This window comes from Chelonia mydas, chromosome 4 (genome assembly GCF_015237465.2).
Source record: "Chelonia mydas isolate rCheMyd1 chromosome 4, rCheMyd1.pri.v2, whole genome shotgun sequence".
Taxonomy (NCBI): Eukaryota; Metazoa; Chordata; order Testudines; family Cheloniidae; genus Chelonia; species Chelonia mydas.
Genome location: NC_057852.1, coordinates 87463479 through 87479535, shown reverse-complemented (window position 1 = coordinate 87479535; position 16057 = coordinate 87463479). Strand labels below are relative to the sequence as shown.

Here is a 16057-nt window from a genome sequence, read left to right as displayed (position 1 = left end):
TTTGACCTCAGTTTAAGAATTTAATTGTTGAACCCTTGGCTGGTTTACAGTAGTTTAGCCTTAGTGATAAGTTTTGATTTCATTTTTGTTTGTTGATTAACTTTAATAACAATTTATTAAAAGGATATTAAGTCAACTTTCTCCCAATAAGTAACTTGAGCCAGAATTACTGAAAATCTCTGGTGGATATCGGCCAATCCACCTAGGAGCCTAATCTGTTTCTTCTAAATTATCTCTTTGGTTCTCACAAGCTCTACCAAGTACAATGGATCAATGCTGATTTACACCAACTGAGGATTTGGCCCAGGGTTGGGTCTTTTCTGTGCATTAGTTTGGATATATTATTGTTTTGTAAGCACAGATGGTTGTTTTCACAAATTGGGTCACTAGGCTCCCATCAATGCAGTTTTCACATGTTGGTATGTTTGAAAATAAAAGTTGAGCACCCAAACTGTGGCCCTTTTAACATTGTATTCCCACACAGACCATTCCTTGAAACTTTTAACCATTTTTATTCCTTTCTTTCAACACTTATTCACTGAATTCAACCTCCATTTGGTATAACTGGACATTCCGAGAAAGAAGAAACAAGCCTTCATGAGGCAAAATCAAAACATTTTAATTTTCTATTAGCAAAAATAACGAGGAGTCCTTGTGGCACCTTAGAGACTAACAAATTTATTTGGGCATAAGCTTTCATGGGTTAGAACACGATTTCTTGTGTGTTTTTAAATCTTTACGGATATTTGTATAATATGAAATTAACACATTAAGATTATTTCATGCTGCCCTGAGGTGAGGGTGTTGGTGCTAATTAAATTTCACATTGGGTTGCCCAAGTAGTTAGAGTGTAATTCTGTTCTCAGAGATTTAGACTGATTTGCATTATTTGTCTAACAAGTGAACAAACAAAAGAACTGTATTACTGCAACTTTTACTAGTTTAATAATAACAGCAATAATGTTCTTTGCATTGGTACACTTGTAGTAAAAAAGGTTTTGAGGTTAAATCCTCCATGGTGAATTTTCAACCATTTATTGCTACGTATGACTTTCAATCTGAAAACAGATGCACAAGCCTAGACCCCTGTGTCCATGCAGTGATAAATTGCAATGAATGAGACTCTGTGCCAACATATCAGTGCACAATAGGGCATCTGTTTGCAGAAGCAAAAACATAACAAACATGAGATAATGAATGGCTATTGAGGATGGTTAAATACTGAAACAAAGCTGGCGCCTGGGGCCAAATGCATTAATATGTTAGGTTTTGTAAAATGCTCTGAAGACAAAAACACTATATACAAGTTAGATGACATTATACCCTATATTTTGGTGACAGAGACATTGTTTGTTAAATATTCTTCAATTATTAATACCTACTGAGAAAGTAAGAATTTGTGCTTCACTATGGATTTTCCAGTACCAAAGTAGCTATTTATAGAAGTTGTTCAAAAATATTTCAAAATTCTTCTCTTCTGAGAACATTAAATCATGTTAAACACACATTATCCGAGATGTTAAAGAACCAGTGCAGTGTAGAATGGTGCAAAAAAAAAAAAATTCAGAGATATCTGTTCACATTTTTAATGAATTCAGGCATGATCTCATTTAAGTTTGTTTTCTGTGAACATTTGAGCAATCAATTTTTACAAGCACAGATGTTTGTGGAAAGCCAATTACTGTACAAAGGAACAGGCTCAAGTGTTCACAGAAACAGAGTTTGAAATTTGCACTTGCAGGTATTTGAGTTGGTAACATTAGCATGTGTATCCAATGAAGGACAGAAACAATCCCATGTGACTTATCGGCCCAATTGCAAAAAAGAAATACTCAAATTTTGAATATGCATGCTCAGTCCAATGAGTGATATATTCATCACATAAATTCAAACAATGAATACATTCAAGAAAATTGTGCTCAGCTTGTGAAAGTGGCTACATGTGCAGAATACATTGTGTACTGTGAATTGTTTGGCCATCTCTATTAATGAGGAATATGGACATTATTTGAAGGAAAATCCACAGGGTCCTACATATCAGTATTCCAAAAACTGAAAATACATCCAAAGGTGGTTTTATATGTTAAAATATTAAATTGGATGCAAAATGTGAAGGTTTTTGATTTGAAAATATCCTTGGCTCACATAGCTGAGAGCTAGCTGGTGCCCTAAGACACCAGTTAAATCCCTGCATTATGAATACTTCAAGCCTTATCACCAAGCTTCTGAAAATTAGTAAATCTGGCAGAAATTTAGGCAGTTGTGTCAGTTTTCTTTTCCTTAACAGTGTTAGCTGTTAGAGCTTCTCAGGAAATGTTTTTTCAATACAGCAAGAATTCAAGATTTTGAAAAAAATCCTGTCCTGAAAGTCAAAATCTCAAGAATTTTCATGAATTGGTAATTGAAAAAAATTCAGATTGGGTCAGTCAATTTTCTTTGGTAATTCTGAAACATTGTGTTTCCATTTTGACCTTTTAAATTTAACAGTTTTTTTTTTTTTTACTATACATTAACTTAAATTTTAAATGAAAAGTTGTTTGGAAGCAAATATCAGAACATTTTGAAAATGTCAAAATCAGATAGTTTGATAATTTTAAAATTTGGTATTGTTTATGTTTCAACCAATTGGCAATTTTTGATGAAAAAAAGTTTCATTGAAAAAGTTCCTCACTGGCTCTACTAATTACATTCCTACCTCACAGAGGTGACGAGTAATTAGTTAGAGTTGTGACAAAGCTCTGTCCTTGCCTCCATGGGTCCCGCATTTCCTGGCGGATTTCGCTAGCCTCAGAGGCTCACCGTGACCCTCCATGTAACCCTTCTCTCTCTAGAGACAAGGGTCACAGTCTACTGAGCCATTTTCATCATAAGCCAGTGAGGGAGGTGAGGAGAAGTTATCCTTCCTTGCACAGTCTCTGTTGTCTCCCAGTCTCAGTGATTAATCAGGGGGCAAAGGTGTGTGTGTGGGGGGGGAGCCCGGGCCCACCCTCTATTCCGGGCTCCAGCCCAGGGACCCTAATAGTATCTGCTATGGTAGCTGACCTTTTAGAAACATAACATGTACAATTCCCTGGGCTATTTCCCCCACAGCAGCCCTCACTTCCTCAAGCTCCACTTCACCCTTACCTCAGGGCCTCCTTCCTTGTGCCTGATATGGTGTGTACTACTCAGCCTCTCCAACAGCGCAACTTCCTCCCACAGCTCCTGACATGCATACCCACCTGACTAACTGGGAGGCTTCTAACTAGTTTCAGCCGGCCCCTGATTGGCTTCAGGTGTCCCAATCGACCTAGCCTTCTCCCTGTCTTCTGGAAAGTTCTTAATTGGCCTCAGGTGTCTTAATTGACCTGGAGCAGCTGCCATTTCACTTATCCTGGTACCAGGGATTTGTTTAGCCTGGAGCGAATATATCTATCTCCCACTACTTTTCTATAGGGGTGGGGCCGGCGGCCTTGGGATCAAGCTGGGAGGGGGCTAGCCGCTCCGCTGGCCACTTCGGCGGCCACTCCGGCCTGGGGTCACGCTCGCCCGCCCTCGTCTCCAGTCGGAGCCGCTGAGTCTGCGGGCCTAGTGAGGGGGCGGGGCAAGGAGGCAGCGCCGGGCTGGGCCTGGCCTATGCGGGGGGTGGGAGCTCCGTAGGCTGAGCTCTGCTACACCCACATCCCAGTCCAGACAACAGCAGCGTCCCCCTGCTGTAGGGCGCATGGGGGAGGTAGCCGATCGCATCTCCTTGAAAGCTTCCATGCACCTAATGGAGTCTGTGCTCCCCACTGTCTCTCTCAGATTAAATCAAAATGGCCGATGAAGAAATCGCCGCCCGCGTTGTTGACAATGGCTCCGGGATGTGCAAAGTTGGCTTTGCTGGGGATGATGCTCCTCGAGCCGTGTTCCCTTCCATTGTGGGACGCCCCAGGCACCAGGGTGTCATGGTGGGCATGGGGCAGAAGGACAGCTATGTGGGTGATGAGGCCCAGAGCAAGAGAGGCATCCTCACCCTAAAGTATCCCATTGAGCATGGCATTGTCACCAACTGGGATGACATGGAGAAGATCTGGCACCACACTTTCTACAATGAGCTGCGGGTTGCCCCTGAGGAGCACCCTGTCCTGCTCACTGAAGCCCCCCTGAATCCCAAGGCCAACCGAGAGAAGATGACACAGATCATGTCTGAGACCTTCAACACCCCAGCTATGTATGTGGCTATCCAGGCAGTGCTGTCCCTGTATGCCTCTGGGCGTACCACCGGTATCGTCATGGACTCTGGGGATGCGGTCACCCACACAGTGCTAATCTACGAGGGGTACGCCCTGCCCCATGCTATCCTTCGTCTGGACTTGGCTGGCCGTGACCTGACCGACTACCTTATGAAGATCCTGACTGACAGAGGCTACAGCTTCACCACCACGGCCGAAAGGGAAATTGTGCGCGACATCAAGGAGAAGCTCTGCTATGTCGCCCTGGACTTCGAGCAGGAGATGGCCACAGCCGCTTCATCTTCCTCCCTGGAGAAGAGCTATGAGCTCCCTGATGGCCAGGTGATCACCATTGGGAATGAAAGGTTCCGGTGCCCAGAGGCCATCTTACAGCCCTCCTTCCTGGGGATGGAGTCCTGTGGCATTCACGAGACCACTTTCAACTCCATCATGAAGTGTGATGTAGATATCCAAAAGACCTCTATGCTAACACGGTGCTCTCTGGCGGAAGCACCATGTATCCTGGCATCACTGACAGAATGCAGAAGGAGATCATGGCCCTGGCACCTAGCACAATGAAAATCAAGATCATTGCCCCACCGGAGCGTAAATATTCCGTCTGGATTGGTGGCTCCATCCTGGCTTCTCTCTCCACCTTCCAGCAGATGTGGATCAGTAAGCAGGAATATGATGAGTCTGGCCCATCCACTGTCCATTGTAAATGCTTCTAAAGAGGGCCTCAGCAGGTGTGTTCAGCCTCTGCTGATGGGGTTACCCACAGTAATTGTCAGAGCAAATGTATTTACCAAATTGAGTAGTTACTTGTAAACTTTGCCCTTGAAAAGCCTTTCATGTTGGACCAATATTGTTTGATTTACTCACCACCTCTTATGTTTAACTTGACTATTCCTTTGATGTACTGTGTAGTAACTATATCCCATGCATCTTAAGCTCTGTTACAGGTTGCACATGTGACGAAGGATACTGTTAACCGTATTAGTGGAGAGAGAGCTACCTGTTAGGCTTTAGTTTTCCTGTGGCTGACTAGTGACTCTTTACTTTTTCCCCCTTTAGCTATAAATTCCCTGGGGCTGGAGACTAGACTAAGGTTGGTTGACTTTACTATGTAACTTTGATGTAATGGGATCTCAGAAGTAGATTTGTAACTAACCCTAAAGGTGATAACTGTAAAGTCACTGACCACTCCTTGTGTAAGGCAAACTAATAAACTTCTGTGGTTTAAAATTAAAAAAAAAAACAACTACTTTTCTATAGCCATCTGGCCTTGCCCCATCACAGAGTTTACAAAGTGATCTGAAGATGAAAAACAGAATACAATTGTTAAACATTATTTTGAAGGGTGAGCCAATAGAATAGCTGTCTACTGCTTACTTGTTCTCCCAATTCTGTTTATCATTCATTTTTAATGAATTCACTTGAGGCATTATTTCATCCCTGAAATTATAGTTGCCTTCAAACCATCATTTCTACTCAGGCAACACCAGAGCCAGGCAGAGAAAAGTCATTCAGTTTCAAGGAGGACTTAGAAATTTCAAAGGCTGGATTTGTTCCAATGCAGAACAAAATCCACAAATTTCAAAATTCTCTGCAAAAGGAAATGGAGCCCTAGCCGTGGACTCTGAAAACCAAGCATTCCCTGCTCTAAGGCAATCCACCACATGGGCTGTTCCCAAGCAGGGAACCCTGGAAGCCTGTATGCTGAGGAGCCATGATCCTTAGAACTGGGGCTTCCAGGCTCCTGGCTCCCTATCAGCCCACCAGCTGGCTGTCAAGGAGTTGGGAGCCTGGAAGCTGCTATCAGGTAGGCTGGCAGGAAACCTGCCTGACAGGCTTAGTTCTGTTAGAACTCCATCAGAAATGAACCCTCTCTAGAAAAATGTTTTGATTTTGATGAATCAGCAAATTCCAACAAAAAATATTTCACTGGAATTTTTCCAACCAGCTGTAGTCACAACCCTCACTGTCAACAGATCAGGTAGCTCACACTTCTTTCCAAACTTACTGGACCAGATAATATAGAGCCATATAAATACTTAGATGACCAACAGTGAATTCTGATCTCAGTTACACAGCTATAAATCTGGAGTGACTCTATTGACTTCAATGCGATTTTCACAAGTATAACTAAAATTGGAGTTTGACCCAATAATTATAATTTTTCATTGAATAATATTGTTTATTTTGATGAATAAGTCACAGAAGCCAAAAGATATTAAGGACAAAAAGCCACAGAAGATCAGAAGAAAAGTGTACTGTCAACTGTCTTGTAAGTTTTGAGAAGACACAAATAATGGTGCTTCAACCACTTCCTTGGGGATGATAGTCAATAGTCTCAAAGTGAGATATTTGGGAAATGTATCCTAATATTCAGCATAATTTTTAATGTAATTATGGATTTATTACGGTAGTAGTTGGAGACCCAAGACAGGGATTGTGCCCCATTATGCTAGACAATGTATAAACAAACAAAACAAAGACAGTCCTCTGCCCAAGAGATCCTGCAGTCTAGGATTATAATAACCAGGCACAACAGGTGGATATACAAACAAAGGGGGGTGGAGTGGAGGGACAAGGTGACAATAAACATGGATATGTTCACATAAATGTGTAGTCTCAGAGTGTATGTCTACACAGCTGCTGGGAGTGAGTTTTGCCGCCTGGCTTGACAGATTCACACTATCAGGGCTTGGGGTAGCATGCTAAAAATAGCTGTGTAGACACTGCTGTGAAATTTTCTGGCTTGGGCTAGAGCTTAGATCTGAAGCTCACCCCTCCTCCTCAGGCTTCAGAATCCAAACTCCAGCCCAAACTGGAATGTCCATTTTGCTATTTTTAGTGGACTTTCTAGCGTGAGACCTGTTAACACAACTCTATTGACCCAGGCTGCAAGACTTGTCCCAGTAGCTGTATAGACATACCCAGAGTCTCTTTTTCTTGATTACACTTGGCCTTTATTAGCCAATGTGATGCTGCAAAAGTTCAGAGTCTGTTGCATGGGAGCAGTTTGGGTAAATATGTAGCAACTGAATCAGAATTAATTTTCATAAGAGCTGGGCTAGGTAAGTCATATTTTGGACCACTGAGTTGCCACCATCAAATAATTCTTGAAACTTGTTACTGTTATATACTGGTATATTTTTGGTTCAACTCAACAAACTTTTATGTATTTGCAGGTCTACTGAAAGCTAGTAGCTACAGGATGCAAATAGCATTATTCAAAAATGATCTGAACATCTTTGAACTTTTCTACTGTGTTTATATGTGGAAGTAATAGTCAACCAGCAGCCCGGGGCGGGGGGGGGGGGGGGGGGGGGGGGGGGGAGGTGCATTTCCAAAGATGGAATCTTCTTTTTTCCTCTTATGTGAGCTGATAGGATTTTTTAATGCCCAGAGTTTCCAATTCCATTTTACGTGTAAATGATTGCTGCTTTAAACCATTGGCTATGGTTTATTTATAGAGTAATACATAGTTCACAATTAAATGCCAAGCTGTAATTGAATCAAAAGATTCTGCTGATGCCTTGAATCACAAGGGTGCAGCTCAAGTGCTTTATAAAGGGTAGCAGAACCTGAGACTAAATTACAGCCTCCAGTATTCAATCTGGGATCATGCATTATTATTTATAATGTGGATAAAAAGATTATAATAATACTGAAGTAAATAAAAAGAAAATGAGTCAAAGAGCAGAATGCAGAATGCTTGCAAAGACTTTCAATTTGTGCTGTGGGAGGCTAAGGATTATACCGTACAAGAAATAGGACTGGAGGAAAAGTATTTGGTAAACAGTTATATTCTTCAAAAAAACCCAACAACCCACAAAACTTTAAAGTTCTTCTTAAATAAAAGGGAAGTATATCTTTCACTGCTTAATCCATGGTAAATTTATAATGTTCTGATAATATGGTTATAACAAATTTATCTCAAGTGATTTACAGAATAAGTAACTGCCTCCAAACCTTATAAAGTTCAATTTGGTTCGGCAATATGTGAACAAAACAAAAGAACTATTTTCTAGTACAAAACCTCAGCCTCAAATATGGCAAACACCATGAGCACAAAGACTGATTGACAAAGGCTGTGTTTATTATAGAAAGGCAAAGATTACTTTTAAAATGTGTCTGATTGCACTTAAGTATGTGATATACTAATAGAACAATAATGATAAACTCTCTAGTCGTCAGTGAGTTAACAAGGAAACTAATTGTAAACTATTTATTAGGAATATTTTTTCATTGTATTAGTCTCTGTGGTATAAATTCTCTCATGTAATTTTCCTCCACTGACTTGCTTTGTCAATTTCTTATACAATGAATGGTGCTGGACTGCTAGCCTTGAACACTGAAGTCCCATGTGTATCCACAGAAAGATACAAAATGGGCATCCACAGTCCTGCTCTTCCAGACTGCTCAACCAAGATGTATTCTAGAAGGGCCACTTCTAGGGATGAAAAGATAATTTAGTCTTGATGCTCAAAAAGTCTTTGGCCTATCTGCTGGCAACCGGAATGGTATTCTGTTGCTTCTGGTACTATCATTTATAGGTGACAAAAGGCACACGGGGACATGCATTCCAGCAATTGTGATACAGCTGCTCTGATGTGCAAATCTGTCCTTTAGGAACTGGATTAAATCTACCAGATCATTACTCATCGGTTCCCTACCTACCATCAGTTAGTCATTTGCTATCACCACTGACCTGGATAACAGATGAAATGCTGACCCACAAGGAAACAGTGTCATAGCCTGCTACCAATCTCTTGAACTATTTGTTTCCCAGAACCTTGCATTATAAGGACATTTGGACTTTTTGGAGGGGAGGAGGGCAATGGGAAGAGGGAAAGATATTTGCTATCTCTACATCCAGCAAACCGCCACCTCCTCACATCACTTGCTGGAACACAGGAAGTTGCTAAGAACAAAAATTTAATGTGATGCAGGCAGGGATTGAACATTTGTATAGAGATCAAGAATATCCACAGTTATAATAATTAATGGTAACAAGAATGTTGTGGAAGGGATATTAATCTTCATGCTTCAATGCTTGAAGCAATCTCGGTTAGAGATCAGGATGAGTCCTAAGGGGGGGAGGGAGTTATTTGCCTATGCAGAGTGCTTGCATCTTCCACAAGCATCTTGTACAGCCCAATGTTGGAGAGAGGATACCAGACATGATGGACCTTGGTCTGATCCAGTGTGGAATTCCTGTGTTTATTTAGGGGGAGATCCATAGGGTAAAACTGTTTTTTGCTGAACATAAAAATTACCAGCACTAGAAGAATTAAACAACGTACGATAAGCATATAAAATTATTTTGGCTATGATAACTCTCTCTATTAGGGAGTAACAAAGGGTGGTGTTTGTCTGTCAGGGAGCGGGCAGGAAAGTAATGTTTCATGACAACTATTAATAAATTAATAAATCATTATGGAATCAACCACCTGGGAAATCCCAGATGTGTATAAAGTTTTGGTTTCCATGATTATCATGTTGGTTTAAGAATTGAACAAATGCTCCAATTTGGTGTTCAGCCAAGAACCTGTCAGGTTTGTGTTGAGATAATTTATTAACATTCTAAACAGAGACTTGTGTTAGGAATAAAATATCTGCAATGCTTATCTGAGAATGGGGCCTTCTTTTATCATCTAAATAGTTTTGTCAATCTTGCTACAACACCATGACATCTAGAGGCAGTTAAGTTTGAACACGTAAGTGAATCTGAATTCTGGATAAAGAATCTAATCAATTTGACTTTCGTTAGGTGCTCATCACCAAAGTATCTAGACTAAAGTAGGTCATTGAATGTCATTTACAAAAATACCTTACATGGAGATGAGAGAACAGTACTTCAGAAGAATGGTTAGGAAGGCAAATAGCAATCAGGGTACATGACAAAATCCCTGATCAACCCATGGGCTAGAGGTTATCCTCACAACCACTAGTTCACAATTATTATTAATTATCACGACAGGTGCTGTCTTCCTCCTTGCTCCAGAGTGCTCAACCCCCGCTCTGCCTCAGACCCAGCCCCACTTCTTCCCACCCCTGTTATGCCCCCTCCCCAAGCGCGCCCCATCCCCGCTCCTGCCTTCTCCCCCCATCGCCTCCTGCATGCCGCAGAACAGCTGATTGCAGTGGGCGGAAGCTGCTGGGAGGGATGGGGAAGAGTTGACTGGTGGGCTGCTAGTGGGTGGGAGGTGCTGATGGGGAGGAGGGGAGCTGGCTGCCAGTGGGTGTTAAGCATCCACTAATTTTTTTCCATGGGTGCTCCAACCCTGGACCACCCACAGAGTCAGCACCTGTGACTATTACTATTATAAAACATTTGTAAAAGCACCATAGATGTGCATAGTACTAAATGGAGAAATTAAAGACACACTCACTGCCTCAAAGAGCTAACAGTTTAAAAAAAGTTCTGTCACTCGTCTCAGCATTTGAGTATTATATTAGTACATGAGAAATGCCATTAAAGGTAGAGCAAGAGTAGTAAGACACAGGCACTAGGTGGAAAACGTAAGATGACTCAAGGACATGTTAGACTGGGCAAAGGTGAGGGAGGTTGGAGGCTAGTAGAAATAAGACCTAGATTGTCACTAGTCCTAACATGGCCACATAGACGCATTCTTTTTGCCCCCTCCTCATCTTCTGAAGTGAGAGAAGAACTGCACAACCTGTATTCTCCACTGTAAGAAAGTGGATGGGAAGGTGCTAAGAATGGGTGAGGAGTGGATGGGAGTGGGCAGAGCCACAAATTCACTCCCTCCACTCAGACACAATGGCCAATGGAAATAGCCAGGCATAAGAAGGAAATAAGTCTTTCCCCCAAAGAGTGAAGTAGCTTATGTACCCCACATAGCTAGGGGGAAGCATGGGAGAAACAGTTACTGTGACATACAATACCTTTAGGGTGTCCCATTTGGCTACATGCTGTCCTTTGCAGAATGCTGAGCCAAAAGGTTTAATTTTGCTCTAAAACAGCTGTTTTCCTTGTGTCATTGGAGATGCATCATATCGGTTCCTTCTCTTTCAATGAGATTTTCTGAGGGTTGCACTAGTATGAGAGTAACTTCTTAAGGGATTGTGAGAAGAAGTGGGCTTTGAAGAAAAACTGAAAGGAGGCGGTACTATGGTGCACAGAATGAGAGTGGAGAATCTAGGCTCAGTGCCCGAAAAATTATCATTGTGCTTTAAGTATGCTGCATGGAAATTACAGATCCTGTGGAAATTTTTATAAATGTAAGGCTATGACCCAGAGAGTCCTTGGCCACAACATTCCTGTATGTATTGTAATACACTATTACATGCTGTGCAATGGTTGATGTGGGTATATGTCAAAGCTGTTATATGCATTTTGTATAGTTTGTGAAACATTTGGGATTCTTTGGGGAAGATGTGATATATAAACCCAAGGAGACAGATTTTCAAAAGAGCTCAGTTCCCAGTTAGGCACCTAAATGAAGTGGCCAGATTTTCAAAAGTACTTGGAACCCAGCAATTCCCACCAAAAATTTGAAAATCTGGCCACTTCACTGAATTGTCTAGTTGGGAACTGAGTTCTCTAGATGCTATTGTCCAAGATTTCTTATTATTATTTCATTTTTAGGTAATTTTCCAGGCACCACTATCACACATTAACTGACTTACAACAAAACCAAGAATCTGATTCTCATTCTGTTCTGGTCGCATTTTATACCCCTTTTCACAGGTATAAATGACCACACAAGCAGAGAATCCTGCCCCAAAAATCTGTTCATACTGAAATATCGCATGGATGGTGTGGTATATCATTGAAGTGGAGCTTTCAATCTCTCAGAGAGGCAATAACAATTTAAGGAGAGAGAGCAGTTAAACCAAATTGGGGAGAGTTAGAAAATAGAACACCTTTTCCTTTCTCAGGCCTTGTCAAGATATCATTCCAAATTTAAGATTCATTGGCTGGATGCAACTTTCTCTGTGCACATTCACACAATATAATTGTGTATGTATTCAAAATCCTAGCTCATATCTGCCTCTGTACCAGGACTCTGGTGACAGATTTGGGTAAACTTGTCCTCTGCTGCTATATTAAGCAGCATTCCATGCCATGCTATTTCTAGGGCAAATACTCACATTTGTATTTTGTTAACATTGTTTTTCCTGAGAGAAATGGTGTGAATAAAATTTAACCATTCACATGCTTTTTTAGAAAGCAAACAAAGAATAATGCATGAGCCAGGCTGGAGTAAATCCACTTTTAAATTCAGGGAGCTCCAGAACATTTCTTACAGTATACACCTGATTCTTACATACAGTATCAATTAAATAATTTCTTTATGTTATTTACTTTTTGCTGGACAGAACTGCATAGTATTTCATTGCAGACTGAGCTTACCTCCCCTTCCGTGGACTGCAAGTGCAGTTCTTTCCTACAGGTTGCCTTTAAGTCTCCTGCAGCCGCACTAACTTGTACTCCCCTTGGTGCTTCCATTATCAAAGATCTAGTTGGAGACTCAAGTCTGAAAAATAAAAGTATCCATTAATAAAAAAAATCCTCATATCAACAGCATGTGCTGATGAAAATCCATTGTCAAAACAAAGAAAATGAAAAGTGAATTGTTGCATAAGTTCTTTATTTATTATTCTTTGTGACTCCAATGCAAGAAAGCACCTAAGTATGCACTTAAACCCATCACTGTTCAAGAAAGTACTTAAGTATGTGCTTAACTTTAAGCGACGGGATTCATGCACATGCTTGCTATACTGCTTAGGGATGCTTTCTTGAACTGAGGCCTAATTTAGTTGATAGCTGCTCCGACACTGAATTATCATTAGTACAGATATGCTGCTTTCTACTGTGACTATATGCTGAAAAGCAATGTCTAACCTGTCTATGCAATGCGAGATGTACATTTAAATAAAATCCAAATTGAAATGTTTCCTTTGAATTTTTTAATAACAGTTTCAATTCCCTGGGACCTCCTCTTCCTTCACAACATACAAATAACTCCTACTAACTGCACCGGAGTTACTCACATGCTTGGGGATGAGGAGGGGAGTGGGAAGTGAGAGATTGATTAGGCCCTCAGTCTGTATAACTCTGCTTTCTGCACACATTTCACCCCCTTCTGCAAACTGTTCACTGACCTCTTCAACCCCACAATATCTGCCATATTCTCTGTATCACTTCTCAATGCAATTACCACATTTTTCTTTTTGTCCGTCCACTAGTTCCCCCTTTACTATCTCTTCTTTTCCTCACAGTCTCTGTCCTCAAGATCCTGGACCACTCAAAGCCAAGGGGTGAGCTCTCTCTGCAGTGCTAGCTCACAGCACTCCACGTTTCTCTGTTATTGAGAGTTGTGGTGGTGAGGATTTGTGGTGATGGTGCTGTGACAGACCCAGCTCAGTGGGGTACAGGAGTCTGGTCCTATTGGGATCCAGGAAGTGGGCGGGCAAAGCTTGCCCACCGCTAAAGGATCCCCCCCCCAGCCTAAGGGGGATACAGGAGTCTGGTAGGAGGCAAATATACTGGCCACCAGAGGAACAGTTTTCTGTTCCCTGAGTAACCAGGGCAGGGGCTGCCCTAGAGCAATCAGGAACCTGCTAGAACCAATTAAGACAGGCAGGCTAATCAAGACACCTGGAGCCAATTAAGAACTTTCTAGAATCAATTATGGCAGGCAGGCTAATCAGGACACCTGGTTTAAGAAGGACCTCCCATCAGTTAGTAGGGGGGCGTGCTGCTGGAGGAGTGAAGAGTTCAAGTGTGATCAGGCTTCAGAAGGAAGCTCCTGCAGTGAGGATAAAGAAGGTGCTGGAGGAAGGCCATGGGGAAGTAGCCCAGGGAGTTGCAGCTGTCATGCAGCTGATACAGGGAACACTGTGGACAGCTGCTATCCACAGGGCCCTGAGCTGGAACCCGGTTCTCCCTCATCCCCCCAACTCCTGATCGGACACAGGAGGAGTTGACCTGGTCTGTGGGAAACACCAGAAGGGAAGGTCTAAATTGGAAAGGGACCTGGCCTGTCCCCGACCCACTAGGACACAGAGACTGCAGGGATTGTTCTCTATTTCCCCCATTCGGGCCAGTGATGAGGTTAGCTGAGTGGACGGCAGGTTTGAGCCACTAGCAAAAGTGGCCAAACTGAGGGCTGCTGTGAATTCTCTGAGGCAAGGAAATCCACCAATAAGCAAAGGACCCACCAAGACAGAGGAGGAACCTGCAGGAACCTCACAGTGCTAACCTGCAGGGCTTAAAAGGACAGATGGTCTAGTGGATAGGGCCCTGCACTGGGATTCAAGAGGTGTGGATTCAGTTCCTGGATCAGCCAAAGACTTACTATGTGATCTTATTTAGAATGAGCAAACTTGGACAAATCACTTAATCTACACAGAATCTCAGTTCTCCATCTGTAAAATGAGGATAGTACTGCCTAACCTCACAGGGGTGTTATGAAGATGAAATCCATTAATAATCATGAGGTGCTCAGATACTACCACAAAGAGAGCCAGTTCAGCATCTAGATAGATAGCTGGAAGAAAAGCAGCTGAAGTGGTTTGTTCCTCTGCATTTTCCTTCTATCAGTTTGACCCCTGAGTAGTAGGTCATAATCACCCAGAAGTATAACAAAATGCATTTATAAGGGGAAGAAGAAAGGAATTGTTTGATATAAAGCATTTGCCAGCTAAAGTAAACTAGAATAGCTATTAAGTATCAGACAACCGGATTTAGGCGTATTGTAATGTTTTATTTATTTATTTTTTGCAGACAGGAGATAGCAGTCATGGATTATCTTCCTGAAGCCAAAAATACCACATTACATCAAGGATAATGGAGATGAGGTCTGAGCTGAATGTCATGAAGATATTATCTGTAAAATATTTCGGACTGCTGGGTGTCACTGGCACTCAATGGGAATAAATCTGAAAGCAATTATTTGGAAGTAAAAATATAACTTAAATACATTGCTCAGATATGAAATGATCAGGTACTAAGCGCTTTAGATGTCTGTGTTTAAAGGCAAATGCAAAACATGAACACATGATCTTCTGTTAAAGAATGAGAGAGATTTTTTGAAGACCTTTATCATCTCTTACTCAGGAGGATACAACTGCCCTCTGTTATATGTATTGCACTGAATGGATGACATTAACAATTCCATGTTACTGCGGGCTTCAGAAAATCTAAACCACAATTGATTTTTCCTGAAAGTTTTCCAGTAGCAGGTATAGTGTTGCATATGCTGATCTGTGTTGGGTAATATCTTTCACAGCACTATAATCTTTTCTATAGGATCACTAACAATTATTTGCAATAAACATGCCACAGTGCTGCTCAGAATTGTCCACTCTAGTTTCAACATGAATAGTCACATTTCCACCAGTTTTATGAAACTGGTAAGTGACTGATTGCATGAATCTAAAAGATCTGAACAATGAATTCCCGAAGAAGCTATTAATATTGTATTTCTGTGCACAGTTGAAAGAAATTTGAGCATTTTCAGAAAACAAAAGCATTTAAGTAATTAGTTGAAATTATTAATTTCAGCAATGTGAGGTACAGATGAATTTCTGAGATTTGCAGTTTAGTTTTTAAAAGCTATTTGCTAGCACAAATTATTTTTCCTATCTTTTTACAGTTGCTTCTGTACTTTTATTATTGTTTTACTTATTATACATCTGGAAAGAATCTTAGGGGCTGTGTGACCTGAAACTATCAACTAGAAAAGTAAAAGCCTATATGTTCAGAGAGATTTTTTTCCTCAGTAGGTGTTGCCAGGGGATAGTCAGACCCATGATGTAGAATAACACTTCTTGTTTGTTTCAGTCCTATTTTCTAAAAGCTTTGATCTTTGCCATAAACCTAT

The 16057-nt window shown here is 41.3% G+C and overlaps 1 protein-coding gene, 1 long non-coding RNA gene and 1 pseudogene across 6 annotated transcripts in view; 2 read left to right on the top strand and 1 right to left on the bottom strand.

The window, feature by feature from the left end:
• Positions 1 to 5440, top strand: part of LOC122465747 — a 30417-nt gene extending 24977 nt beyond the window's left edge. Inside the window, exon 3 of the long non-coding RNA XR_006290778.1 lies at positions 4940 to 5440. This is a non-coding gene — a long non-coding RNA (uncharacterized LOC122465747). The remainder of the gene's footprint in view (positions 1 to 4939) is intronic.
• SGCZ (sarcoglycan zeta) overlaps positions 1 to 16057 on the bottom strand; it is a 793251-nt gene that overhangs the window by 7332 nt on the left and 769862 nt on the right. For all 5 annotated transcript variants that reach the window (XR_006290777.1, XM_043546174.1, XM_043546176.1 and 2 more), the window contains one exon: positions 12583 to 12706. Coding sequence is in view for 4 of the 5 variants with exons in the window: in XM_043546174.1 (XP_043402109.1) it covers positions 12583 to 12706 (124 nt within the window). In the remaining variant the exon portion in view is untranslated. The remainder of the gene's footprint in view (positions 1 to 12582; positions 12707 to 16057) is intronic.
• On the top strand, positions 3779 to 5440 carry LOC102943527 (annotated as a pseudogene).